The following is a 25508-nucleotide window of genomic DNA, read 5'->3' on the forward strand; positions in this document are numbered from 1 at the left end:
AAGTATTTATTTAGAGAAATGTAACTTGTGCCTTTGAAAATAATATCAGCCTTATTGATTATAGCAGTGTTATTTTAGGACATAAAATACAACAAACTAGAGAATCACAATTAATACTTCATGGTTAGCACAATGCATCCAAGCACAACATTTATTCACAGAGGTCTGCCAGATTCACTAACGTATGTGTGACCTTTTCCACCACCACTAAGCCAGTATAAGCAGTAGCTCCATTGTACTGGAACACGAGACTTTCCACAACATCACATGGAAGGTATGTGCACTACTGTAACATTGCGAAGTGTAAACGTCTTCGTTGACGTGATATAGTTTGTGTTAATGGCGGCAGTGGAACAAAGCATAGAGACAGTGTAAGACAAACTATTGTTATTGTTAAAGAAACTTCTCACAATAATAATAGTACTTATGTTTATGACTATTAACTACTATTCTCCTTAATGGCAGCAGTGGAACAAAGCGTAGAGACAGTGTAAGACAAACAATTGTTTTTATTAAAGAAACTTCTCACAATAATAATAGTACTTATGTTTATTACTATTAACTGCTAATTTCCTTAACCGAAGTTTGGATCCAAGTAATAACCTAAATGTCTCTGACCGTAACAAGTTAACAGTAATGTACATTGTAGGGAAATGTCATTATTTAAATGCATAATATGTCATTTGAGAAAGGGTTTTATAGATTCAAACAAAGACAGGTGTTTATGAGTGTTTGGCCCTCTTTGTACCATTGCTTATTTGTCCAGCAGAGAGCGCTCGTGCTTTCAAAATATTCAGCCCACTTCCTCTCCACCATGAGTGCTATGATCATTAGTCAAAATAAGTTCTTCCTCATTTTGTATAAAGTTTCTCCCATGGTTTGTTTAAATGTTAATTGAATTCCCCTGCCAACCAATGACTGACTCAGACAAACAAAAGAAAGTTACATCATGTGTATTTTCATTCAGAATTTCTCTCAACTGATACGTATACGTAGTACAACAACTTGTCATTTCTTACTTATTTCGTACTCTTACAGAAAAATGTACTCAAAGTGCAAACTGTTAAATCTGATAATTTATTATTAGGTCTTTAAATACATTAGTAATGAACCACACACACAATAAATAAATAAATTACACAATACTACCTTTAAAAAACATTTTGAGGAGCAAAAGCTACTCATTCAATAAATAAAAACATGTCCCTGGTCAATAAATAATACATTTTTAGAATACAAAGCTATGTATATATATATATATATATGTTACTGGTCCAATGTGAACTGAGGACTGACCATAGCATTCAGACCCATTCCAAGAAGATCCTCAGAGTCCACGTTGAATCTCCTCTGATTGTTTGGCGTCTGTTCGGGCACAGTCTCCCGTGCCAAAGTGTTCCTAATGGGTAGGAATCTGGTGAAGACTGTGTGACGATCCGGGGAATGTCTTGGTGCGAGAGACACTGGAAATCCATGGTGCGAGGAAATAAAACGAGTGTATCCATCAGCCAGCAGCAGCTCTCTGAAGGTGCAGTCGTCCTCTGAGTAGAGCCCCTGAAACACACAACAGATATTAACCATCATTGAACTACAAAACCATGGAGTTTCTTGGGGGAAATTGTATTTTTTGCTTACCTGCCCCCTCAAATGACTATCACTGTCCATGCAGAGAAACAGAGATGATGACTGTCCCTTGATGACAATTTCCCCTGTTTTCACTGATTTCAGCTCTAGCAAACCTGGAACACAAACATATAAATATACGTCTTTACTGGACCTCAAACTATCCCATGAGGATGTCTTTGATAGTAAAATATCCTCCAAAACATGCTCTCTTTCTGATTTATCTCCCAAATACTCACTGTGAGGAGTCTGAGCATCACTTCCTGACACTCTCCCATCCAGGGTCATCTGCAGATACATCCCTCTTCTGTGATTATCTGCATCATGAAAAAGGAAGGAAAGGAAGAAATGAGCATAATGGATAAAAGAGCAGCAGCATTTCGTCAATATGCAATATTAAATCCGTGGTCGTATAAATACCTGTGTAGAGATGTACCTCTCTGACTTGATTATGGAAGGATAAAATTGGGTTGGAGTCAGCGAGATAAAACGACAAACAAAAATGAAGTCGAACAATTAGGAGAAAAGACGACAGGCCAGAGAAATACTTGTGTTGAAAGCAAAACATTTGGAAAATAGGTTTAGGAGGATAATAAGGAATAAATAAAAAATAAATAGCTTGATACAAATATGAAATAGCTTATAAATATATGACGCTGTACAAGCAAGTTCTTTTTGTTAAAAAGGAGCAAGGTTAGCTCCCTTTTAAAGGAGTTTGGAGAAGGAGGTGCTACCCCCTGAATGTGAGTCAGACATTTCTACATAATGAAAGCGTGATTTAATGCTGAGAGGAAGACCTGTGTTTAGACACTATGTATGGGCTTCTTCCTGCCATTTACAGTAAGCCTGGCCTTTAAAGTTAGGTATTTGGACTCGGAAGTCAGGTGGGATTAAATTCCTTCGGGTCAACTATCACTTGAATCCAAAGATTTATGAATTGATTTGATGTTTTAAAGTGTTTCCAGTATTTACCCCTTTTTTTCAGCATGTGTTTTAACATTAAAGGCCTACATTTGGATTCTCTTCCGCCACAGTTCAAATGCCTTATTTCAGATGTTGTTTCAAGTTATTATAAATGCGTTTATTTGTAATTTGTTATTCAATCATTATGTTTCCTCCCTATTCTTCTAAATCACTGCATTCAAGTGTAAGCATGATTGTATCCTGTTGTTTTTATATCTCTTAGCTATGACACATAGCTAGGTGTTTATGGTTGGCTAATGTGTTTCCAAGCATTTTTAAAAGTAAAAAACGTTGTTTATTAGGATACCTCCTCAATGGTTGAATAAAAAACAAAATTCCAAGTGTTGAGTACAGTTACCAACCACATTATGAGCTATTATCGGTTCACATTGACACATATCAGTAGATATACTTTGTCATGTAGATAAAACAACTTACCATAACTCAGGGGGATTTTTACTTTTAGAAATATACACATTTTTACAACTGCAAGAAGATGAAACACAAAAGCATGTCTCTGCGTCATCTGCTCAATAAATTATAATAAACATGCACGAGTGGAAGTGCCTGGATTTCACTCTGTTTATCTTATTTTGATGTGTGTGTGTGTGTTTGAGGGAGAGAATGTGGGGAAACAGGGGCTGAAACTTATTTACAAGCAGGAGACAAGTGTTTATGTGTCTGCAGCTGTGCAGTCACAAGAGAAGCTGTACGTCATCTTGTAAAGTCACATATTAGGAAACACAGGGCATCACCAGGAAATGTTACCTTCTCTCGAAAAAGTGCATTATCATTGTAATGGGATGCATCTTCCGGGGTCGGTTCATCCAAAGTGATATTGTTTCTTAATCAAGCTAAAAGAGTTTGGGAGCAACATTGACATATTACACTGTCTTTGTCTGTATTTATATATCTTCATTTAATATATAAAGTTTCTAAACAGTCCTAAATCGGAGAAGGTTTTGTGGCTTTTTTATACAAGGATCCTATGTGAAAGTTAAATAAAAATACACTACATTTGTGTTTGATGTGAAGCTTGTTCAGACATGTTTCCGGATGTTGAAAGTGCAATATGAACAGAATTGCATTCATAAGCACGATGGCCACAAGATGGTGCTAACCTGTTTTCTCTTCAACCTCCATATATGAGCACCTTCTCACAGGAAGTTACAGCACTGCCACCATCGTGTGTACAATATCAATACATGTACATGTGATTTTAAGACGGGATATTTGAGAGTTGAATGGACTGATAATGCGTCACATACGTATGAACAGGGGTTAAATAGTTATTTTAATGGCTCTTTTTTTGTATCACCTTTTCAAATATAGCCTTTCAATTACTTTTAAAGTGCCATAAGTGCCAGAGAAATTCGACATACTGTATATTTGGAATATTTGCATGTTTTTTTATGAATGATCATAGGTAAAGATTCATAACCATGCATAAAGCAGACACATCCAAATTATGGTCTGGGGACGAGCTCATTGTTTCAGGAAGGGTTGAGAGGTTTTCCCGTCACCGCACTGAGGGCAGCCCCCTCCGGAAGAAAAGGACAGAGAGCCATCTTCACCAAGTCCACTTTCCCAGTCTTCAAGAAACGGCTGGCAGGTCAAGTCAAAACAACTCGAACACTGGCTGGTGTCTATATAACCTTTTTTTTTACAACATGTATTATGACTTTTTCATTATTTTTTCACTATGTCTTCTTGCATGATATTTTTCACTAAGATATGACTTTTTTATGTTTTCGAAATAATATATATTATTTATGTTTTTCATGTTTTTCGACATAGTATAGGCCTACTATGACTTTTTTCATGTTTTTCGACCTAATATGCTATGACTTATTTCAACTACTTCCATTAAAGGTACATGTAAAAACATGCCCTATAACAATGTTATGTCACATATGGACCTGTCACATGCATGTTTCATTTCATTGCCACAATCTACCAATATGACATTGTTGATCCCTTCCTACATGTTAGCCTATTGGTGGCATGGTTAACTTTTCCACCCTAATCTTTTAGTTAAAGAGAAAAAGATACCTCCTAAAAAGATCCTTGCTCCACTCTTACCTATTTCTGATTAGTCTTGATATATTTCTTAGTGTTGTGTCCAAGTTGAAAGTTCAATTAAGAATCTGCATTTCAATAGTTACTCTGAAAGATGACAGAGAGATATATCCCAGCCAGCTATCTGAGACCTTCTCTCATTGTGGGGAGAAACTTCCAAAAACTCATCCAGCAGCATTTTACAGGTATGTTTTTTAATTACAGCTTTTACAATCATTATTATCATATTATATTCAATTATCATCACTACTCTCCAATAATATGATTGTAAATCATAACACAATTTGTTTTTTTTTCTTCAAAATGTACACATACAAGTAGCATATCTTAAATGTCCATAATTTAAAACATATTTCCCTTTTCAACTTAAAATTAAGTTACAGTCAGTCTTAAAACTAGGTATGAAATGAACGTACAGTTTAATACACACACACGCACGCACACACACGCACGCACACTCACACACACATACACACACACTATACATACATACAATAGCATTTATCATAAAAAATTATACAAATAAAATACACACATTTTACAAAGTCCTGACCCAAGCTTCCAGATCATTAGATGATTGATATCATGACGTTCACTCTAGAATGGTTGATTTTGGCATGCATATTAACACAAATGCTTACCTCTTTTTTTCCCCACTTTGAACAGGATTTTGTCATAAAGCACTTGGCTAAACGTCTCATTGTCTGTCATATTCACATTTGTGCATCTCATGTCTGTTATGGCTTAAGAGCATACATTTAATTTCCCCTGTGTACGCTCACACGCTCTCTTTGAACCTCCCTCTCCCCAGACTCTATTGTGTTGTGATGTTTCTAGTCAGAGTATGTTCTATTTTTAGTCTAAATCATATTGAGATCACCTGAAGGGGTTTCTTTCTCCCAATACGAACTGGAATGCAGTTTCCAATTTTTAAAATACAAAAAAATCATTGTGTCAATATTGCCATCTCACACTCAAAAACAGGATATGTATTCACGATAGGCGATGGTCACTTTCTACAGGCCACTTTCTACAGAATCAAACAGCGTCATGCCACAACTATGGATCAAGATGGGGTGAGAGGAAGAGAGGGATAGAGAGAGACAGAGGGAGGGAGAGAGAGAAACAGATGGATAAACAGACATTCACTCTCTTCAGAATTCATTCACTCAGTGTCTTTCATTCTTCGAGACATCTCGTGTAAATCTTGTTGGTCATCTTCTTAGAGTCCATTTTTGATTTTGATCCTTTTTTTCTTCAAAAAATGTGATTTTTTTTCTTCCTCGGGTTAGGATAGAGGCGGGGCTCTACAAAATGGAGTAAAAACAAAAGAATCGTGAAAGCTCCTGCTGAGATGAGATGTTTGATCTGGTGTTCACACAATCTATTTTTAGCTACAGATACACTGAGCGTGATTTGTTCTTACCTGGTGTGCTTATCTTTTAGCAGGAATATGTTCTGACGGACCCCGACTCTCCTCTCGGACCTACTGACAGAGAAAAGAAGGTAATCAGTCATTAATCTTATTATTTTCTCCATGATGCGACATCTCATCATATCCTCTTAAACTCAGTCTTTGTAACTATTTTGACCTTGGATTTAGAGATATTTAACCAAGCTGCTAAATCTCCATCTTTCACTGTCCATCTTAGGCACTATGTTTAACACTGTGAAGTCAATAAATGAATAACTTCAAGCTTTATTAACACTAAAATAACACTTTTATGGTCTCCGCTTGTGTTGCGAAAAACGGTTTCTGTAGCCAAACAAACAAATAAATCACTGAAAAGTACAGACGATAAAAACAAAAGGAAAAAGGGACTGACGTCACATAGATGACACTTTTTTGGATCTCTGAGAACAAAAACACACCTGCAATGACTTATTTTCGCTATAGAGGCCACTAAAGAGAAAGATCACTGATGTTTTCTCACACATGTTTGAACTCGATGAACCACTGTGTGATGCCAGATCCCAGCAGTTCTGCTTTAAATCAGCCGCTGTGAGCTGCTTCTCCTCACCTTCACTCTGGACTTTTCTCAGGGTGACGGAGGGGGTCGAGATGGCGGAGGCACGGAAGTTGGCAGGTAATGTCTCTGAAGAGTCGGACGTCACGCCGCGGAGGTCCTTCTCCCGGAACATTTTCCTCCATGACGGTGACCGTGTAAATGTTTTTGAGCCGTCCTGTAGAGATGAAATAACACCAGTGATTTTAAAATGACAGCATTCACCCTTAGGGATATCTATATCAGGGTCTTGTTAAGAAGGGTTTGGTTGTGACAATAGACCACAGTTACAGAGCATTTAGTCCTATAAGCTGTTACATGACATAAATACTTTCTTTATAAGGATGTAAGATATTTGAGTCTTCTATACAACTATTCTTTACAACTGAAAGGAAATAATAATGTCGTGATACACATTTAACAAAGGGCAACAATTGACACGTTTGGATCAAAGGCCCTTTTGTCAAGTAAAACAGTCTTAGCCTGAGCTGTTACGATCAACACACACTCCCGACTCCTGGCAGTGGTGATTATCGTGATTGATTTTCTACTGCCATCCTGCTTTGTCGTACCTCATCTGGCCTCCTTTCTGTTCCCATGGTGATGAGACCGTTGTACTCCTTCTCCAGGAGCTGCCTCGCCTGCAAACGATAGACCAACAGCGTTTTAAGATCATAGTTAAGATAATTTAAGAGTTAGAGATCAGGATTATCTTGATGGTAAACATAAGGTGTGGCAAAGAGAACTTATGACAACAGTTGTGAGATAAGGACTCTGTGTAGGCACCTAAAGTGATTTGCTGGGGATTACCTGTGTGTTCTGATTGGGTATCTGGAGCAGGAGGGCCAAGTCAGTGTAGTCGAAGGTGTCATCTAGTGCCAGGAGGGCCCCGTGCACCCCGCTTTCTAACAGGTTGTCAGCAAACTCCTTCAGACCGATAGCCTGCACCCAACACATCACTCGCTCATTGGACCACACCATGACATCTGTGGAGAAGGTCCCAGAGAGGCAGTTATCAACAAAAAGCATGCGCAAATGTACGCTTTGATATAATGTCTGAAGGGAACATTTGGTATTAAGAACAGAATCCTCACCTTGGTTGTGGTGTTGGCTCTCGTCCCTCCTCCTCTCCAGCTCCTTCCTGTCATAGTTTAAGCGCTTCAAGCACATGATGCCATAGTGAAGACTCACCCTGTAAGTGAGGAGGACACATTGATCTTATTTCCATCAAAGCTGGGGTATATACATCAGTGGATTATGAGACAGAGCTCAAACATATAAAAGACCTCATCCTCTACTTCTACATAGGAGCAAGTCACACCTACTTATTTGTCTCATTTTAATTTTCTGCGTCCCTTTGTAAACATTTTAGGTTTCTTTGTGAAACATGTTGTGTCTCATTGTGGTTGTTTTGTTTCTCTACGTTGTTGATTTGATTCTCACTGTAGTTGTTCCGTTTCTCTTTTGTGTTTCTTTGTGGTTTATTTGTGTTGTTTTATAGTCCTTTTGTGTCTCTTTAGATTTGTATTTTCTTTAATCTTTGTGTCATTTTGTGTCTCTATGTTGCTGTTTAGTTTTCCTTTGTGGTCATTGTGTGTCTCTCTTCAGCTGTTCTGCAGGTCTTTGTAGTCATATGGGTTCCATTGAAGTCTTTTGAGGGACTTTCTTATTGTTTTATGTTTCTAAGTGGTCATTTAGAGTCTCTTCCTGGTTCAAAGTGAAACCTTGTTGTTAAAAGTATCTTTGGCCTGTGCCCCATAAGCCTGATCAGTTTTTCATCCATGGATATATACGCCAAAGAGAGACAATCTGTATAAACGTCTGACGTTCAGACCTGTGGAAACTGTCCACCATCTTCAGCTGGCCCCTCAGTTCCTTCTTGGTGAGGTGATCAAGCATACGGGCATCCACCAGAGACTCCATGAAGTAGGACCGGTACTGGGGCAGACCCAGGCTGGGCAGCCATTCGTTTCCAACCCACTCATGGTTCATGTCTCCATAGGCCAGGATCTGGAGGACGAATGGGAGGTGGGTGTGAGAAGGGTCAAGACAACACAAAGTCCCCCCGACTACATCTGTCTCTCCTTCCTGTGTATTTTATAAACACTGCAGTGCTGTATACTGTATACGCACAATCATGAACAAAACACACAAACACATCCCGCAGTTGTGCCAGTTGATGCATCACACGTAACAGGAAACATGGGAATTGTAAGCTAAAATGGCAAAGATAAATAACTCTGGTGGTATCTCAGGTATTTTCATGGTCTATGATATCTATGCTGTAAACTGAGCAAGACTGGAATTAGTTTTGATAGATTTGCACCACTTAATAACTCGGTACCCCGACAAAAAGAGTTTATAAGCTCTTACGAATGGCTCTGCTTGTTAACAAATGATTTCCAAATGCTCAACAGATTATTTTACCCCATCAATAAGAAAGACTTTGCTTGGTTATGGATTGTCTTCCTTCAGCCTGACACATTCCTATATGGTTTAAGCTAGGTTTTTAAGGATTATAACACCTGGCCTTAAATGGACTGTTTAACCACTTACTGCAAACATAAGTTTGAAGGTATCTGGACAAGAAATGATCTATAAAGAATATTTTTACTGCCTAACATTGACCACTTATTTGATGTGAACTTGAGGGATTTTGCTAAAGCACGAGCCAAAAAGAGCACACTTTTCAACAGCATTGGCCCCTAAGTTGCCTTAAAAGCAATGTTTGGTTTTCTGTTTCCATTGTGATATTCAGAATCAGTGACCAGATGACTCACCTGATCCCAGCTGAACTCCTTTTGCTCCTTGTGTTCCAGGAAAAGAAGAAATTGAAGAGAAATGGAACAGAGAGTTCCAAAGAGAGGGAAATATCACCAGGGGGAAGTGTGTGTGTGTGTGTGTGTGTGTGTGTGTGTGTGTGTGTGTGTGTGTGTGTGTGTGTGTGTGAGAATCAGGAGAGAATCAGGAGAGAATGGAGAAGAAGTAGGGAAGGCAGAGGGAGGAAAGTTTTGTTAGTGAGAGAGAATTAGTTGGAAAAAACACTACATCAAATACAGATTTGAGGGAATAGTAAGGGAAAGGAGTAGCCAAACAAGCCTAATCAGAGACAAAGAAAAAGAACAAAAGTTTATGAATGTGAGACCTTTTATTGAGGTCATAACTTAAACGATTATATATATTTAACAATATTTGACTGTAAAAGTGTTGGTATCAGAACTGTTTGAGGTATTACGTGCTACATCCATAAACATTAAGTAAAGCAATATTCTAAATAATGGATTTCTTTTAGTGATTTGGCAGAAATGTAATATTCTTACTGGCTTGACGGCAGCAGCGAGAGACTCCATCTCAGCATGCGTCATCCAAATATTACTGGTCGACTGTAATGACAGTAAGCAAGTCATTTAGACATAATTTACTCGCTGATTTTCAAGAGTGATAAAATGCTGTTTTACTGAGCCTTACAGAGCGAGTGCTGGCAGGTGCAGACGGACTGGTGAGGGAGACCATTTCCTGAATGGCCAGGCGGAGTTTGAGCCGGTGGAGAGGGTTGCTTATGCCGATCTCCCGCTGGATCTCTGTGTCCGAGAGGTTGGCCATGATGGCGCCGCTTTTCACGTTTGCACGACACGCTGCCACATACCATGCTGGCATGCCTACCCACAGCTGGATGAACAGAGATGGTATCAAGCAATGTATCAAAAAGTGTCACTTTTGTTTTTAAGCATACAGATTGTGTAACCGTAACTTGACGCTATTGTAAAACTTGATCGGTTCCATTGGATTTATCCCTGGAGAAGCTGGATATCTATGTGACTCTTTGGTGGATGTGTCAGGACTTACCTCAAGCCACGTTACAACGGTCGGGCCGTCCCATGAGGCAAAAGGCAGACCTTGGCGACAGGCTTCTTCTAACAGGTCATGTCTGGCGAGGAGAGAGGAAAACCTTTGTCAAAGATACATTTCTACGTATCTGACTTCACCACTGTCTTCTTTACGTCAGAAAAATGTCATAGTGAAACCATTGTATAGTATGTAACTAATAAGTCATAAAACGTCAGTGTTTAGTATGTGAAAATAAATCAGAAAGATCAAAAGTATAATATTTCCAAAAAATACATTGAAATGTCATATTATATGCCATAACATTGACTATTGTATACAAAGTGATTATATATTGTATACTATCATAAGAGGCATTTTATGTCAAACAAATGGTCAAGAAAATGTTGTAGGATAGTATGTTATACAAATGTCATCAAATGGAAGCTGGCGGACAGAGGACCAAGAGTCAACGGACAACGAACAACACAGACCTTGCTGACAGAAAACAAATGATAATTTCCCCCTTCCTTCTACAGTTCCAGATATTTTATATCAAAAACAGAATTGATATGATGATATGTTTTAAGTGTGTGTAAAGATGACTGATCTCACTTCTTTTTGCTGCGGCGGTCTTTCTCCACTGTTCCAGTCCCAAGTTTAGCCAGGCCTAACGGGTCAGAACCCAGGTCATCAGAGGGTGTGGAGGCTGGAAAGTTAAACGGTCAATAAATAACATTTATTCTATGAATCAATGATCAATGTTGACATAATATATTTGTTAGTTGGACATAAAAAAAAGTATAGTGATTGAGTAGTTTCTATCGGTTCACGGACCCAGTGAGGAAGATTCCCGACCAGGTGTACCGATCCTCCCTTTTTCCTTTTTGCCAAAGAGACGACCAATTGAGGACTTAATGCTTTTCTTTTTGTTGACCTTGTGGAGGGAATCCTGGCTGGCGGTGGTAGAACCGTCAGCAGAGAGACTGAGGACAGAGATAGGAAAAACAGGAAGTCAAACCAACACATGGAGCAGATCTTGGGGATAGTTTGTTGGCCAAATAAACAATCTATAAAAAAACCTTCGTGAGAGTACCTGCGAAATTCACGGAGGTCGTCGAGTCCTGCTCCCGGGTGAGTGTGTGTCATTCTGTCCAATCGCAGGGCTCGAGGAACCGCGGGAGTGTTGGAGTCAATCAGGGCAAGAGCTCTGCATTCTTCACCATCTTTGCTATTCTGCAGGGTGAAGAGAGTTGGGTGAATCTATACAGGTTAAAATGTCCTCATTTAAAACACATTTGTAGCTTATATCACAACACCCACACCGTACCTGTCTGTCATTCTCTCTGGCAGGGGAATGTGGCAGGCGGGGCGTCGAATGTCCAGAACTGGGAGGTGAGGGAGACGCCAACGTGGAGGAGGTGATGGAGGGAGTCATGTATCCCCTCCCGACGCTGTCCCGTCCTCCCAGTGAGGAGGGGGGAAGAGATGGGGCATCGAGGGCCACGCTGCTGACCCGGCTCTCTATCTCTTCGGCCCTCAGCTCTGTGCTCTCCTTTTCCTCCTGAATGAGCCTGAGAGTAGATGGGAGGAGAAAATACGTTTACATTTCAGGCTTTTATCTTTAAAGGAAGCTCACATCATTTTGTTTGAAGGCAACCTATTGGTGGCACAAATGGCCTTAGCATTTCAAATTAAACTGTAGTGGATGTAAAACTCACTTAATCTCCTTGTTGATGGCCTCCAGTTGCTCCTGCAGCATGATGGCCAGAGTCTGTACATCTGTCTGTCCGCTGGGAGACAGCAGCTCCGACCCGAACAGAGTCTCCCGGTCGTCCTCATCGTCAGAGCAGCCTCCGTCTCCACCATCATACCCGGGACCAAGCATGGAGCCGCTGTCCCACTCTCCATACTGGGAAGAGCGAGAAATCCATAAAATGATCATCCTAATACAAACTGATACTATAATCATTATTATCTCAGTGTGAGATGAGCACCTTGTTGCTGTCGTCTCGAGCCCCCCAGCGACCTCGGTGCGTCCGCCTGACCACCATCCCAGTAGTGGAGTTGGTGTAGCCGGACGGGAGCGAGCCTCCGCCCTGAGGGTACCGCAGCTCTGAGGCGCTCCCTGGAAGAGATCTTCGAAAGAGGGTGGAGGGAAGAGAGCTCACGCTGCCCGCCCTATGGTGAGATCCAGAATTCATTAGTGATGTGAGTACTTAAAGATAACAATGCGCCCATTTCTTGGGACTAACATTATGAAAGACAACACACCAAATCACCCTAGAATTAAAAACAATGCAAAACAGTATCAATATGTATAAAGCATACATTATTTGCACACTTGTTATCCAGGACAACACCCTCTAGGTATGGTCTGAATAATTACCTTATAAAATAGAATTTAGTGGAAGCACATTAAAAGTAAACACAGGAGAAAACAAACAGAAGGGGGCAGCGTAAATGATCCCTTGAGATAATAAATTCCCTTAAAGGTTCATTGTGGCTAACCTGGAATAAGAGCCAGGCCTGCCTCTCAGCTGATCTAGCTCCAGTTGGATTCGCTCCAGCTCAGCAAGGAGTTGTTCCTAAAGCACAGAGGAAACAACATTGTCATTTGCTTTGATTCTGAGGAAAAGGTAAACTGGGACTTTTTTTAAATGTAAGAAAAAAAGTCAACATCCTTAGCAAACATGTAGAAAGTGTGATTATGCACAAGACGGACAAATTACCTCGTCCTTTCCCAAACAGAAAATGAAAATATATTAGTTACATAGCTGAAAAAGTGAATACCTTATTAGCTATGAGATCATCTTGGATTTTCTTCATGTTAGACAGTTCCTCTGATAGAGCATTCTAGCAGAGCGGAGGAAAGAACATACATGTTTTACCAACTTTTTCCTTATCTTCCATTTTATCACAAAATATTTTTGCACCACTAATTAGTCTCCTCGTTACCTTCTCCTCTAGCGCTGCCATCCTCTCTTTGAGGTGGAGCTGCAGCCTCTCATTGGACTCGGACAGAAGCTTGTCCACTGTATCTGAGAGGCGTTTGTTGTGTTCATCATTCATCTTCTCCCTCTGCCTCGCCTGAAATGACACGATCCCAAGAGAGGTGTTCAACATGTATAAAAGTAGACAAACACACTTTAATCTTGTTTAAAAATGGTATACAGTATAGCCAAGTAGAGAGCAAAATAATATGTTACCCTCTGTAGCTCTTGGTTCTTCTCCTCGAGTTGAGCCTCCATTTGTCGTAGTCGCTCCTCAAAGTTTCCATGCCGTTCCTCTGCCTACATTAGAAGAAATAACATTTCCATACGCTCTTACCAACAAAACCAATTTCTTTTTATTTGGGGGCAAAACAAGTGTTTTTCATTTCTTCACTGCTTGGTGTTTTCAGTTCTGCTTATGTGCGTGTGTTTGTATATGTACGTGAGTAGGAGTGTATATACATATACAGTGTATGAAAATGGGTACCGGTGGGTATATAGGTTTGTATTAATGTATAAAATCCTCCCTCTAATTCTTTGTCCATGGTGAAGCATGAATTGCATTAACTGAAGCTGTTATCAGCTTTAATATCACTTTAAATATATTAGTCAATAAATAAAAAGTATCCCAAAAATTATGTAAATCCAAATAAAGACTTGTAGGCTTTTGTTCCAAAAGGCACATTATTATCTGTTTAACTGATACAGGCTATGACAAATATATAAAACATAAGCATCCATTAGAACTATAGTGGTATGTGTTTTGGATAGAAACGGACAGTGTGTTTTTTTCCCTTCACTCAACGTACCTTGTTGAGAGCAGCAACCCTTTGGGCAAGCTGGGCCTCGATCTCAGGCAGCGTCTCAGCCCTCTGCAGGGTCTGCTGGAGCTTCTGCTTGGCTTCATCCAGACGTTCCTGCAGCTGTCTGTTCTTCTCTTCACTCTGGACACACAGAACAAAACACACATGTTCAGTACTGAATGTATGAGTCAAACATATGCTGAATATTTCATTGATTTGAGCCATTCCTACCTGTCTGTGCAGTGATTCCTTGCTGGCCAGCTCGTTTTCCAGCTTGTCTTTGATATCATGGAGAGAAGTCGCCTCCCTCTGGGCGCTGAGGTACCTGCATTCAACACCAAGCCACCATTGAATCATTACAGCTACATTTCTCAGCCAACATAACATGATAGATGTGATTATATGCAAGGCTGTAATTTCCACTGGGAATTGATTCACTAAAATACCCAAAAACCGTGTCCTCTTACTGTCAAACTGCCAGAATCCAGATGGGAGAAAATATGAAGTGATCAAAAATATTAAAATGCTGAATCTGAGATGCCTTCATATACTGTAATACTCTGTGCTCACAGCATCTAAGCTTTACAAACAGTATTGAGAGAAAAACAGTCATTGTTTGCCCTCAAGCAACAAACACAATATGCTAATCTACCCTTATGGGTGGAGGTTGATGGAAGCTTGTGAATAAACCATACACTGTATATATAAAGGAAATAAACCTGCATATAATACATTTTTATTTACAGATAATTCTCCTAAAAAGACACTACCATTAATTCAACATTATGCAGTTAAAAACCGGCTCTTTTTTTGGTAAAGGTGGCGATTATTTATTAGGTATTGATTTCAAAAGTTCATTGTTGACATTGGAAAGAGGTAAGTTTGAATTTCTTATTTTTTTGAAGACATTTACCTTCAGGCAATTAAATGAAAAGATTCATCAATTTAACTTTTAAAATATGATATTCTTTAACACTAACTTAGTTTTCTATACTGTACATTTAATCCAAAGAGTATGATATCCAGTTATATTGATGCTTTTAAACAAACTGTGCAAAAATATCTGCTTTCTTTGGTTTTCACTCACAGCTTAATAAGGATATAATGCAAATGCAGTTATGTTAAACAGCCTTAGACTGTATAAAGAGGTGTAAGAACACCTTTGCGACACATTTCCATCCAAAAGGTGGAACATATGGTCCTTCTGCTATGTTAATTACAGCTTATGTATGCATTCTGGATCCAAAATAAGTCCTCACTAAAGCTAAGAATAGATTCCTCAAACACAGCAAAGGTTACCTGCGTTCTAGTGTAGTAATCCTTTCCTCCATGTCCTCCCTTTGGCAAAGAGCCTAGAGGAATACAAAATGTATCATGAAACAAGACGATGCACAGGGCGTTTTATAATATACAAAAGGTAAGAGTTATTCAACAGAAGAAGAACATGTATGTGTGGATTGCCTTTATTTTTCTCAAGTATTTATTATATCTTCTTTTGTATATCTGCAGTAACAACAATATTCACATATCCATGTCTTAACAGTTTAATTTATCTTAATTTACTCCAACTACCCTCCAAAATATGGCATATTAATACTTATGCCCATTGTGCAAATATAAAATTGGAGCCCCAGGAATCGAGGGATCTCAGGGTCTTGGCCGGAAAGATACAGACCTCTTTCACTTCCCTTTGGAGCTTCTGATTGGCCTCCTCCGACTTCGTCACCTCCCTCCTGGCGGCCGCAAGCTGTTCCTCTATTTCCCCAACCTGACGTGAGATCACAAATGGACACAAGCTGACACAGTTTGAACCTACGTGAGTCAGAGTTAACTGCCACGGCACCAATTGCAATAGACACTGCACGTGATTCATTACAAATGTCTGTCTGGCCATTGTAGAGTTGAAAAATAGTTTTAAAAAGCATCACTGACATAAGTGTAACATGCTGAGAGTCTGACGCATCTAACACGCAGAACTAGAGACAGAATGTGCTTCTTTCAGTTTTCTTTTACATCCTTATCTCTTCTGACCAGACTGTCAAACAGATTCTAGGTTAGGTATCTTTACCTATATATTGTTGACACGTTACACAGTGCTACATACAATATGTCTATGATAAAATATAAATGCCCTTTTATTTTGCATCATATAGTTTATATTTTGACTTTTAAGAAAAAGCAGCTATAGTTCAACAAGAGTGGAAAGGGAGACTTGTAGATGTGCTGAAGATAGATCACCTCTACAGTGTTTGAGTTACCTCTATTCAATTGAGGACATTAAACAACATTATGATAATATCCAGTCGTCATTGAATGTAACAAAACATTTAAAAAATGCAGTATTATAGTTCAAACGCGCAGATAAATGTTTATTTCTAGTCCTCCGTGCTAACAATTCACTCACCTTAAAGGATTGTATGACATTTTGGTAAATGTTTTTATTTGCTTCCTGTCAAAACTTTTATATGGAGGAAAAAGGGATAAAAATTGCCTGTACACAGATAGATATACATTTATATTGAAATTTCGGCTAAGAATTCAAATCTAACCCTGGTCCCTCACTTTGGAAAAATAATTCCAAAAAGTGATGTCCCCACTTTGTAAAAATAAAATATTGGTCCTCATGATGGCAGTCAAACAGGAACACACACTCACCTGGCGACACATGAGGGCCAGCCTCTCCCTCAGCTGGGAGAGTTCAGATCTCTGCCGCTCTATCTCTCCTTCTCGCTGCCTCTCCAGCTCGCTCTCCTCCAGGCCAGTGGAGGGCCCATTGGGTAGTCGCTGGAATGATGACAAATATAGAAAAAAAAAGAAAAGTGGAGTGATGAAGGAGAACAACTAGTTAGAAACACTCAAGGTTGTAGGTGAAATAAATGACATGTAGATGACATACTGACACACGTGGTACCCATAGAGTATATCTACTTTCTACTGACTTTCTAGATTCTAACACATACACATGAACAACTGGAACCAACATGCATAAAGCCCTCCCTTACATCTTTCCCGCCGTCCGCCCCTTGTTGACGTCTTTTAATTTGGTCTCTTAAAGAGATTACCTGGAAAAGGGGAGACACAATGGGCAGACAGACAATATAAATGAATGTTCTTTCTTAACACCAAGCTAGAACATCCTTGAGACACGGAAAAATCATTCATACTGGAGTTTACCTCTTGAGCAGATGTTGCAAGCTGGTCCTCTAGCAAGGACACCCTTTCGAGGGCCACACGGAGCCTCTCTCGGACCTGTGGGGTAAAACAATAACTGATACAGCGGCGTATACAAATTATGAGTCAAGCAATATTTTGATTTGCTCTTATTCGTCTCCCAAATTAACTACATCTTCTTGACCTTCCTGATAAGCTTGAAAGAGCAAGTTATCAAGCGATAAAGCCAATTAAACAGTTCATAATTGGCTAAAACAGTCACATCATTACATTCTTTGACCACATTTTCTTTAAAATATGCCTTTAAGCAGTTTAAGGCCCTGCAGGAAAGTACTTTATCCCACCTTCTCATCCAGAGCCTTGTGGTGCTCAAACAGAGACTTGAGGGCCTTGAGGACTTCCACCTCACTGGAAACCCCTGCCGGGGACTGGGCTTGTCTTTTCACCACCGTCATCCTCAGACTGCGCTCATGGCGAGACACCAGACACTCCAGGTGCTCCAGCAACAACTACAGGAAAGAGTGGGTCAAAGTGGAAGGAGACGGAGAGGTGGCAGGATAATGCAAAGAGGTGAACAGAGGGAGGTAAGAAAGAGAGTTTAAACGATGGGGACACGTGAGGAAGAAAGAAAATAAGACACAGAATAAGAGACAGACAGAGATTTTTGAGAAGATGCAGAGAAGTGAAGCGTTTGTAAAGACATATGGTGGAAAGATGAGTGCAGGTAGCATAGTGAGTGAAAGTAAAAGCAGAAAAGGACACAAAAGGAGTCATGAAGACAACATGTGGAGGAGAAAGAGGAAGAGAAGCAGGGAAAAAACCCAGAATCAAATTAAACAGTGTGACACCCACACAATGGGTGAAGAACATAACACAGAGCATAACACAGTGCTAATAAGCAAAATGGCCGCCAAACATCTTACACGCGTGTTGTTTCTCTCCGCCTTGAGCTCGGCAATCTCCTCCTCCCTCTCCAGAAGCTGCTCCCGGCAAACGTTCAGATCTTTAGTCAACACAGCAAACTCCTGTGGAAAACACAAGCTGCGATCAGGGGCAAAGAAACAAACTGTTCGGTTTGATAGTTGAATGTGAGTGGTCTCCGCTTGAGCTGAAAGTTTAAAGGAAAAGATAATAATTCAGGCCAGACAAATGAAGTGACTCAGGGAATGAAATGGAATTGGCTGCTGTCAGCACATATGGACACATAGCACTACAAATATCACCAAAGCGCTCCAGAAAAATGCTGTGTGGAACACCTGAGACCATGAACATGGGGAGACGCACATGATGTAAACCCACATAACCATCATGTTATCACTGACACACTTTCCAGCACTCTCTCTCTCTTCATCGCTTGCTCATCCTCCTCAGTGAACTCGCATTCATGGATGGATTACATCACACTGTTACGCAATGGCTCTGCACTGGAATAGAAGAGAGACCCCCCTCAAAAGCATCAATATGTCCCCCACAACACTGCTGGGAAAGATTTGCAACTCCTGCATAATGCCTTTGACTGAGTGCAGGAGGGCGTGTCTCACATGATTTTCTTAAGCAACACTGGTACAATCCATGGTCAGTGATTTTTTTATGTCTCCATAAAACACCTCTGAAGCCCTCAGCTAAGAGGCAATAGCTGTTTATGTGAATGACAATGATGTGCATATGCAGTTTTACAGTCAGGATTAGCTGCTTTATGATTCAGAAAAGGTTGAAGTCGACACATGAAATTGGTCTGTGTTTGCATGCAGGATGTAAGATGGAAAGAGATCTATACAGATGGTGACACAGTGGGTCCATTGGCTCTTGGCCTTATGGGATTGTTTTTCCCTTATCCTCTTGTTGTTCATTTTCTATTTGTCTCCATAGGCCTCAATTAATTTAAATTAGTTTGCAGCCTGCTTTATAACATTACATTGCATTTAGCTGACGCTTTTATCCAAAGCGACTTACAATAAGTACATTCGACCAGGAAGACACAACCTTGAAGAAAACAGAATCATATAAGTACATCAGGTTTCATAGAGCCAAACATTTCAAGTGCTACTCAACTGGCTTTAGATAAGCCAGTCCTTTATTAGTATATAAGTGCTTTGTTAATAAATCTATCGCTCGTACTTTATAATGTACAAGGACATTAGTTGCATACATTGGAAATACACATTTGAAGTGATGGGCTGCATATTGATAGAGATGTACAGGTTTGTACACAATATCGCAAACACCTATAAAGATTTATAAAGTTATTGGTTATTGTAACAATTTTGCCAATGAGAAGCAGGTATTTACTGGTAGTGAGTATCGTCGTCTGAAAGAAATTCATAATTTCAATCCTTAAACTAAATTGGATTGCACTTGATTCCATCGCTTTTCAAGGTCGTTTTTGTAACTAGCAAAGCATGCAGACATGTTATGACAATGGGAGCAGCTGTGGTGACTCACTATGTTGCATATTGAGCTGAGTGCTAGATTGAAATGTTTAATTCCCTTTTCTTTCTCCTTTCATTCCTAGACACCAAAATAGATTTTAAAATTTTAACAAATAAATACCTTTCTGACTTGGAATGCTAACCATGCCAATATGTCTTAATAGGACTTATAAACACAATCAGAGTTTAAGAATGTTCCCAACAAAAGAAGAGAAAGCTGCTCATGTGATAATAAAATATAAAACATTACTACTAAGCAATTTCATCCCATAAACTACAGAGAATTCCTAGAAAATGAAGTGTTCATTTAGTTTAGCTGAAACCATTAACATATTAGCTTCCAGCATCATTACTCATCCACTAACAACATGGTCAACAAACACAATAAAACCTGATTACACATCAAGGGGAAAATTGCGGATGCAACTTCGACTAAATAGCCAGAAGATGAAAGGAACATAAACCCTCTGCATTAGTCAAAACAACATTAGGAAGGAAAACTCTGAAGACGCAGAGGAGGAAGTATTTAACATAAACTGTCTCTCTGCATGAACTGTCACGGCGAAGGCTTACTGTCTCATGAGCTCGCTTCACAATGACACACACTAAGAAACTTGTACATAACTAGACACTGATATCACTGAGGAAGACGATGTTACCTACCAAGGAGGAGTGTTCAACTCAACACACACACTAGGCTGATTCCTCCACACACATACAAACAGCTGTACCTGTGGCAGGGCGATGGTCAGCTGCCTCTGAAGGGACTCCTTTTCGTGGCCGAGGTCTCGCAGGCGGAGCTGAGCCGTTCCCAGGCAGTCCTGCGTCTCCCTCAGGTTATCCAGCAGCCTCTCCCTCTCTGTCAGCATGTTGACCATTAAGGACTCCAGGTTCCCCGTGCTTCCTCCTTCGTCTCCTCCGCCCCTGGCCTCTTTCCCACTGAAGCCTCCTGCTCCACCTGCACCTCCGGGGCCCCCGACTCCTGTCCCGGGAGGTGAGGTAGTACCCCCGCCAGTTCCACTTCGCCCATCCTCAGAAATGGTGGGCATTACCTCGCACATCATCATGAGACCGTGGTTTGTGTGTCAGGTTATTGAATAAAACTAAATGGGGATTGTGCGTGCAAAATGTTTGTAGTCGTGCCTTGTTTTTTTTTATTATTTAAAAGTTTAATGTACAAAATATGAATCTTTACATCGTCAGTTTTCCAAAAATGTAATTCCTTTGATAAGCATATCTTCCTCTGTCTATTGCTTTTGTTGTGTTTTGTTCCAACTCTATGTATGCTTACTTGTGCGCCTTCACAAAGTCCCAACGTGCACCGTATATGATCCGAATACTTATTTGTTCCTGTGTTATGCAAGAGGAAGGAGTATCTACAGGGAAGCCGTTCTGTGGGCGGTTGGGATTGGCGGAGGGTGAGGAAGGGAAGGGGTTATGGGGAAGGAAGGGATAAAATAGGACGATGCTCCTAAATAGTGTCCACGAGGCAGAGCTCCTCACAGCACCAGGAGTGAGAGCTAGAAAGAGAGAGAAGGCATTGCATTAGATCCTTCTTAATAAACCTCACTGTGCACTTAAAAAATGAGAATGGACATTGCTAGAGAGGGATTGAAGTCTATGGAAATGTGACAGTAAGCCAATTGATGGTATACAATGACAAAATAAGGAATATGTTGACTTAGTACATAACAATGTGATAACAACTCTAATATATTGTGATTTCTTGATCCCTGCCACTTTGACCTGGTTATCGTGACTATAATGAATGATGTATTTGAATAGCATACACACTGAGTCATGTAACTTAACAAATGTCTTGAGGAGACAATAATACAACTATAACTGTTTAACTAAAATGCTGCATGACATTAAGCATCTCACAAAGACTGTAAACAATTGAAACAGCTAGCCTGGCTCACTATATCTTTTTTTAAAAACAAAAAACAAACATTGCTACAGTAAGTGTAAAACTACTGGTGGGATGCCCAACGCGTAAGCTCTCTGAGCAGAAAGTAGAGAGAGAGTATAGGGACAGTCTCTGATTGGTAACATTCATGTTTGATAGAGGGCTAATGTTAGCAGGCATTTGAATAAGTTGTAAAGCTCTGTTAATAGTTGAGCCATTTACAACCCACATGTATATCTTTATACATTTGGAAAGGAATGGTTGAATTAACACCAGCAAAGATCTATTTCATCATACATATTTCACACTAAATAAAAACATATTATTCTTATTCTAAGTATGTGATTGCAAACTATCTTTTTTAACAGGTTCTGTCTCATGCTGCAAACGTGGGCCAACATGGATTCAGGCAATCAGCATTATTATAGCGCCTCATGTGCCTCTATACTCCTCACCATATTCTTCACTGTCTAGTCTACAATACTCAGGGGCTTGCACTGGCCTTTATACTTTTAAGTGGTTTGGTCTGATTTAGTGCCTCTTGCAGGCTTCTGTACGTCAGTGAGACTGGGCAATGCAATAAAGAATGTCTTTGTCCAACCAAAATCATCCATTTTCTGAATAAAAAATACAGTATTTAGCACACAGGCCTCAGCAACAGTGAAAACAAGTCTTGCCATTGGTCTTATCACTGTACTATTACATGGACATCCACAAGCATAGATGGGGACTGCATGCTGGTAATTGGAGGCCTGGTACAGCTCTAAATTAGCTCCTCATGCTGGTGAGCTGGCTAGGGTACTTGGCAACCTCACCGTATGTCCCACTGAAAAACTACTTCCTCTCTTCTGTACTCTACTGATGGATAATCACTGATGTGGGACTGAATTGACATTTCCTTAAAATATATTTTATTGTAAGAGTTCAAACGAAATCCAATTCATAAATGTTTCAAGCTTATCTCCTACACTCACAGCTGCATCTACAGTAGTAAAGCAGGTCATGATAACACAGTACTGTGTACACAAACAAAGGGATAATCCTAAAAATGGCCAAATACTTTATAAGAAGCTTTAACCCAGATGCGGCATGAGTATTAGCAATAACCTTCCAATACTTTTACAAAGACCAAAGATATATTATCTTTATATATTGTATTTTTATAAGAAACAATATATTTGTGGATGGAAACATTTGGCACCTAATGGATCCCTTTTTTGTTGATAAAACTAGGATTGAGAACACGTGCAAACTAAAGACAGTCTTTACTGCTACTTTGTGATACAAACCATAACAAATATCTTTCTTAAATTCATTTGACTTGGCTCAGGACCTTAAAACACCTGTAATACTCTTGTTAAAGAACAGTGTGCTCTGTAAGAAAAACTCCTCTTGAGATAATTACTCATCGTCATTACAGGGTAATGTAATTACTGCAGACACGATTGTACAGTAATAGTTCACTTTATTCCGTGTCACAAGATTGCTGCAAAAATAAAAGCATTCATTGCCGGAGTCCTGATTCAGTACAGGCAAAATATAACTGTGCAGCCTGCAGTTTTGACTGAACAGTGAGCTGTGAGGTTACTGGCCTAAAGTGTGTGTGTTTAGGAGTGTGTGTGTGCGTTAAAGACAGATGACTCGAAACAAGAAAACACTACACACTGGTGTCTCAAAATGTACACTGTAGACATAGCCATAACATTACAGCTTTATGAGCATCATCGGGACCTTTTTCGTTGAATAGTTGCCACTCTTGCTGCCATAGAAATGAGGGAAATTCTCAAGGGAACATGGCAGTTTGAAAACAATGACAACATGTTTCTATAAACGAGCTAGCTTCATTGGTGTATTAGGTGAGCTCATGTAAAGGTGTCACCACAATGAAATCGATTGAGTAAGCATGTGGGGGTTTTCATACTATGATTACCCACATAATCATCATCATCATGGCCACACTGAATCCTTCTTGTAGCCGCCTACCCAAGAGTGGACTGGCTGGCTTTACAGTATCTGGTTGCTATATGACCAATTAGGACAAGGCTTCCAATCAGGCCGTGTATCATGTTACAAAATATTCCCTGCCTCCGAAAAATAAGCAAAGGGAAAAAGCCATATAGCCTTGTGTGTGTTGGTGTGAGAGGGAGGAAGAGGGAGCAGTAAAAACAGCTCTCCTCCACCAGACACTGGGGCGGGGAGAGGGTTTTGCAGGCTTCCACATCCGCCGACAATAAGAGCTGAAGAAAGAAGAGGGTCTCTCTATGCTCGGCTTTTACATCCTGGTTAAATCGCCTTGCCAGCGAAAGAATGCAATCACGACGGATGCACACTTTGCATTTCAATAAAAGCAGAGCATATAGCGACTGATAATGACCACCCCTCCCTTCCTCCTCCTCCCCCAACCCTAATGCCATGAAACAGTACCCCCCCCTGGCCGAGAAACCGATCATTGGAATCGATAAGTGATCGTCGGCAGCTGGGCAGAGGGAATGAGATCTGCGCTTTTTATTTAACTGCGCTGGCATTCACACTGCATACAGGGCTAATGGGGAAATGACGAGGCTGACAGGTCTGTGGCTACCTCCATTTCTAGATGTATGGAGGAAAGACCACTCGATGATAGGCGCGCGAGCATGCACGAGCACGCACGCGCGTCTCTACATTCTTATAGTAAAAAAAGCAGTGTAGGCTACAGGAGAGGATCTCGAAATTGGCTCCTCATGTGTTAAAATTGCACTTAGGCAAACGGGAGGAAGATGGATCTGTACTTCAGAGATCGACTGTGAAAAGCATCACGTCAGGAGAATGGCCCATAAATGCACATCGCACATTTTCAGTAATGGGCCTGCCTTTCTCCAGACATTATGGAATTATAGGCAGGTCCATATAGCCCAGTGACAGCAGGGAGACGAGTTGGGAGGTTTGACTACAAAGCTCCCAACGGCAAAGGGCTTAGTTACAGCCATGATTAATTACAAGCAACACATAGTAGGCCAATATACAGTGGCATCGTATCTATCATCTGCCCCCCTCTCTCTCTCTCTCTCTCTCTCTCTCTCTCTCTCTTCCTCTCTCTCACCTCACCTAACTGTATGCAAACGGGAGCGAGCAAGCGCGCCCTAAATAAATCGTGCTGTGCACTGCCAACACACCTGTCAATGCCTGACATAGGCACCGCACATTGCATAGTCTTTCTCACATTAGCCTATTTGCCTCTATTCAAATAGTACCCCCCCCCCCCCCCCCCAACCTCCCTTTCCACACATACACATGCACACCACCACCACCCTCAATCCTTCACAACACAATACTTGTTATCACACACATGCACGCACACAAATGCATTTATCATTATATTATTGCATGCATATTTCTCCTCCGCGTCCACCGATGGGTCTTATTTTCCTTCTCAATGGAAACTGGGTTGCGATGGGGCGGTGTGAAGTTGCATCCTTACCACAGTCATCGCGGGGAGTCTGTAGTGTCCATGTTTGATGTTAAATATTCCTTAGGTCCATCACCGCGGATCGTGCCTCGGTGCCCCTCACCCGAAACCGGAATAAAGCTTACTCGGTGTGTTATTTTTTCCCTTTTCTTTCTGTCTCTCCTTTTTCCACATGTAAACGGCGAGGAGGGGGGACGCGGAGAGAGACGATACGCCACCTTACCACAGACTCCCCCTCTGTCGGATTGGAAGGTAATGGGTC

At 40.4% G+C, this 25508-nt stretch overlaps 2 protein-coding genes across 4 annotated transcripts; both read right to left on the bottom strand.

Annotated features, from left to right (window-relative positions):
- Positions 1 to 1266: 1266 nt before the first annotated feature.
- fgf21 (fibroblast growth factor 21) lies at positions 1267 to 2230 on the bottom strand. The gene is made up of 4 exons (XM_034214279.1): positions 2044 to 2230; positions 1863 to 1940; positions 1636 to 1739; positions 1267 to 1554 (listed from the first exon to the last, which is right to left on the bottom strand). The coding sequence occupies exons 1-4, from the start codon at positions 2189 to 2191 to the stop codon at positions 1267 to 1269; spliced, it is 618 nt and encodes a 205-aa protein (XP_034070170.1). The 5' UTR covers positions 2192 to 2230.
- A 2715-nt stretch (positions 2231 to 4945) lies between these two features.
- Positions 4946 to 25508, bottom strand: LOC117544962 (liprin-alpha-3-like). 3 transcript variants are annotated; one of them, XM_034214513.1, is made up of 32 exons: positions 25259 to 25508; positions 20624 to 21412; positions 18387 to 18488; positions 17808 to 17972; positions 17467 to 17541; positions 17295 to 17354; positions 16948 to 17076; positions 15968 to 16060; positions 15592 to 15644; positions 14524 to 14617; positions 14299 to 14433; positions 13706 to 13789; positions 13455 to 13586; positions 13290 to 13352; positions 13008 to 13084; positions 12494 to 12677; positions 12218 to 12408; positions 11827 to 12070; positions 11593 to 11732; positions 11334 to 11482; positions 11112 to 11205; positions 10518 to 10599; positions 10140 to 10340; positions 9992 to 10054; positions 9452 to 9478; positions 8506 to 8681; positions 7766 to 7863; positions 7482 to 7657; positions 7244 to 7312; positions 6687 to 6849; positions 6092 to 6151; positions 4946 to 5972 (listed from the first exon to the last, which is right to left on the bottom strand). In XM_034214513.1, the coding sequence occupies exons 2-31, from the start codon at positions 20957 to 20959 to the stop codon at positions 6108 to 6110; spliced, it is 3699 nt and encodes a 1232-aa protein (XP_034070404.1). In that variant the 5' UTR covers positions 20960 to 21412; positions 25259 to 25508; the 3' UTR covers positions 4946 to 5972; positions 6092 to 6107. The 3 variants fall into 3 exon arrangements, with proteins under 3 accessions (XP_034070404.1, XP_034070403.1, XP_034070405.1); XM_034214512.1 differs by having other exon boundaries at positions 6092 to 6154; XM_034214514.1 differs by lacking the exon at positions 17295 to 17354 and having other exon boundaries at positions 6092 to 6154.

Source organism: Gymnodraco acuticeps, unplaced genomic scaffold (assembly GCF_902827175.1).
Source record: "Gymnodraco acuticeps unplaced genomic scaffold, fGymAcu1.1, whole genome shotgun sequence".
In the NCBI taxonomy this organism is placed as follows: domain Eukaryota; kingdom Metazoa; phylum Chordata; class Actinopteri; order Perciformes; family Bathydraconidae; genus Gymnodraco; species Gymnodraco acuticeps.

Coding starts and splice junctions, on each gene's coding strand:
- LOC117544962 (XM_034214512.1), bottom strand. CDS start 20,959: ATGATGATGTGCGAGGTAATGCCCACCATTTCTGAGGATGGGCGAAGT. Junction 8,682..9,451: donor AGGAGTTCAGCTGGGATCAG/GTGAGTCATCTG, acceptor TTCGTCCTCCAG/ATCCTGGCCTATGGAGACAT. Junction 7,658..7,765: donor GAGCCAACACCACAACCAAG/GTGAGGATTCTG, acceptor CCTTCTCCACAG/ATGTCATGGTGTGGTCCAAT.
- fgf21 (XM_034214279.1), bottom strand. CDS start 2,191: ATGTTTTGCTTTCAACACAAGTATTTCTCTGGCCTGTCGTCTTTTCTC. Junction 1,740..1,862: donor TGATGCTCAGACTCCTCACA/GTGAGTATTTGG, acceptor TTTGTGTTCCAG/GTTTGCTAGAGCTGAAATCA. Junction 1,555..1,635: donor ATAGTCATTTGAGGGGGCAG/GTAAGCAAAAAA, acceptor TGTGTGTTTCAG/GGGCTCTACTCAGAGGACGA.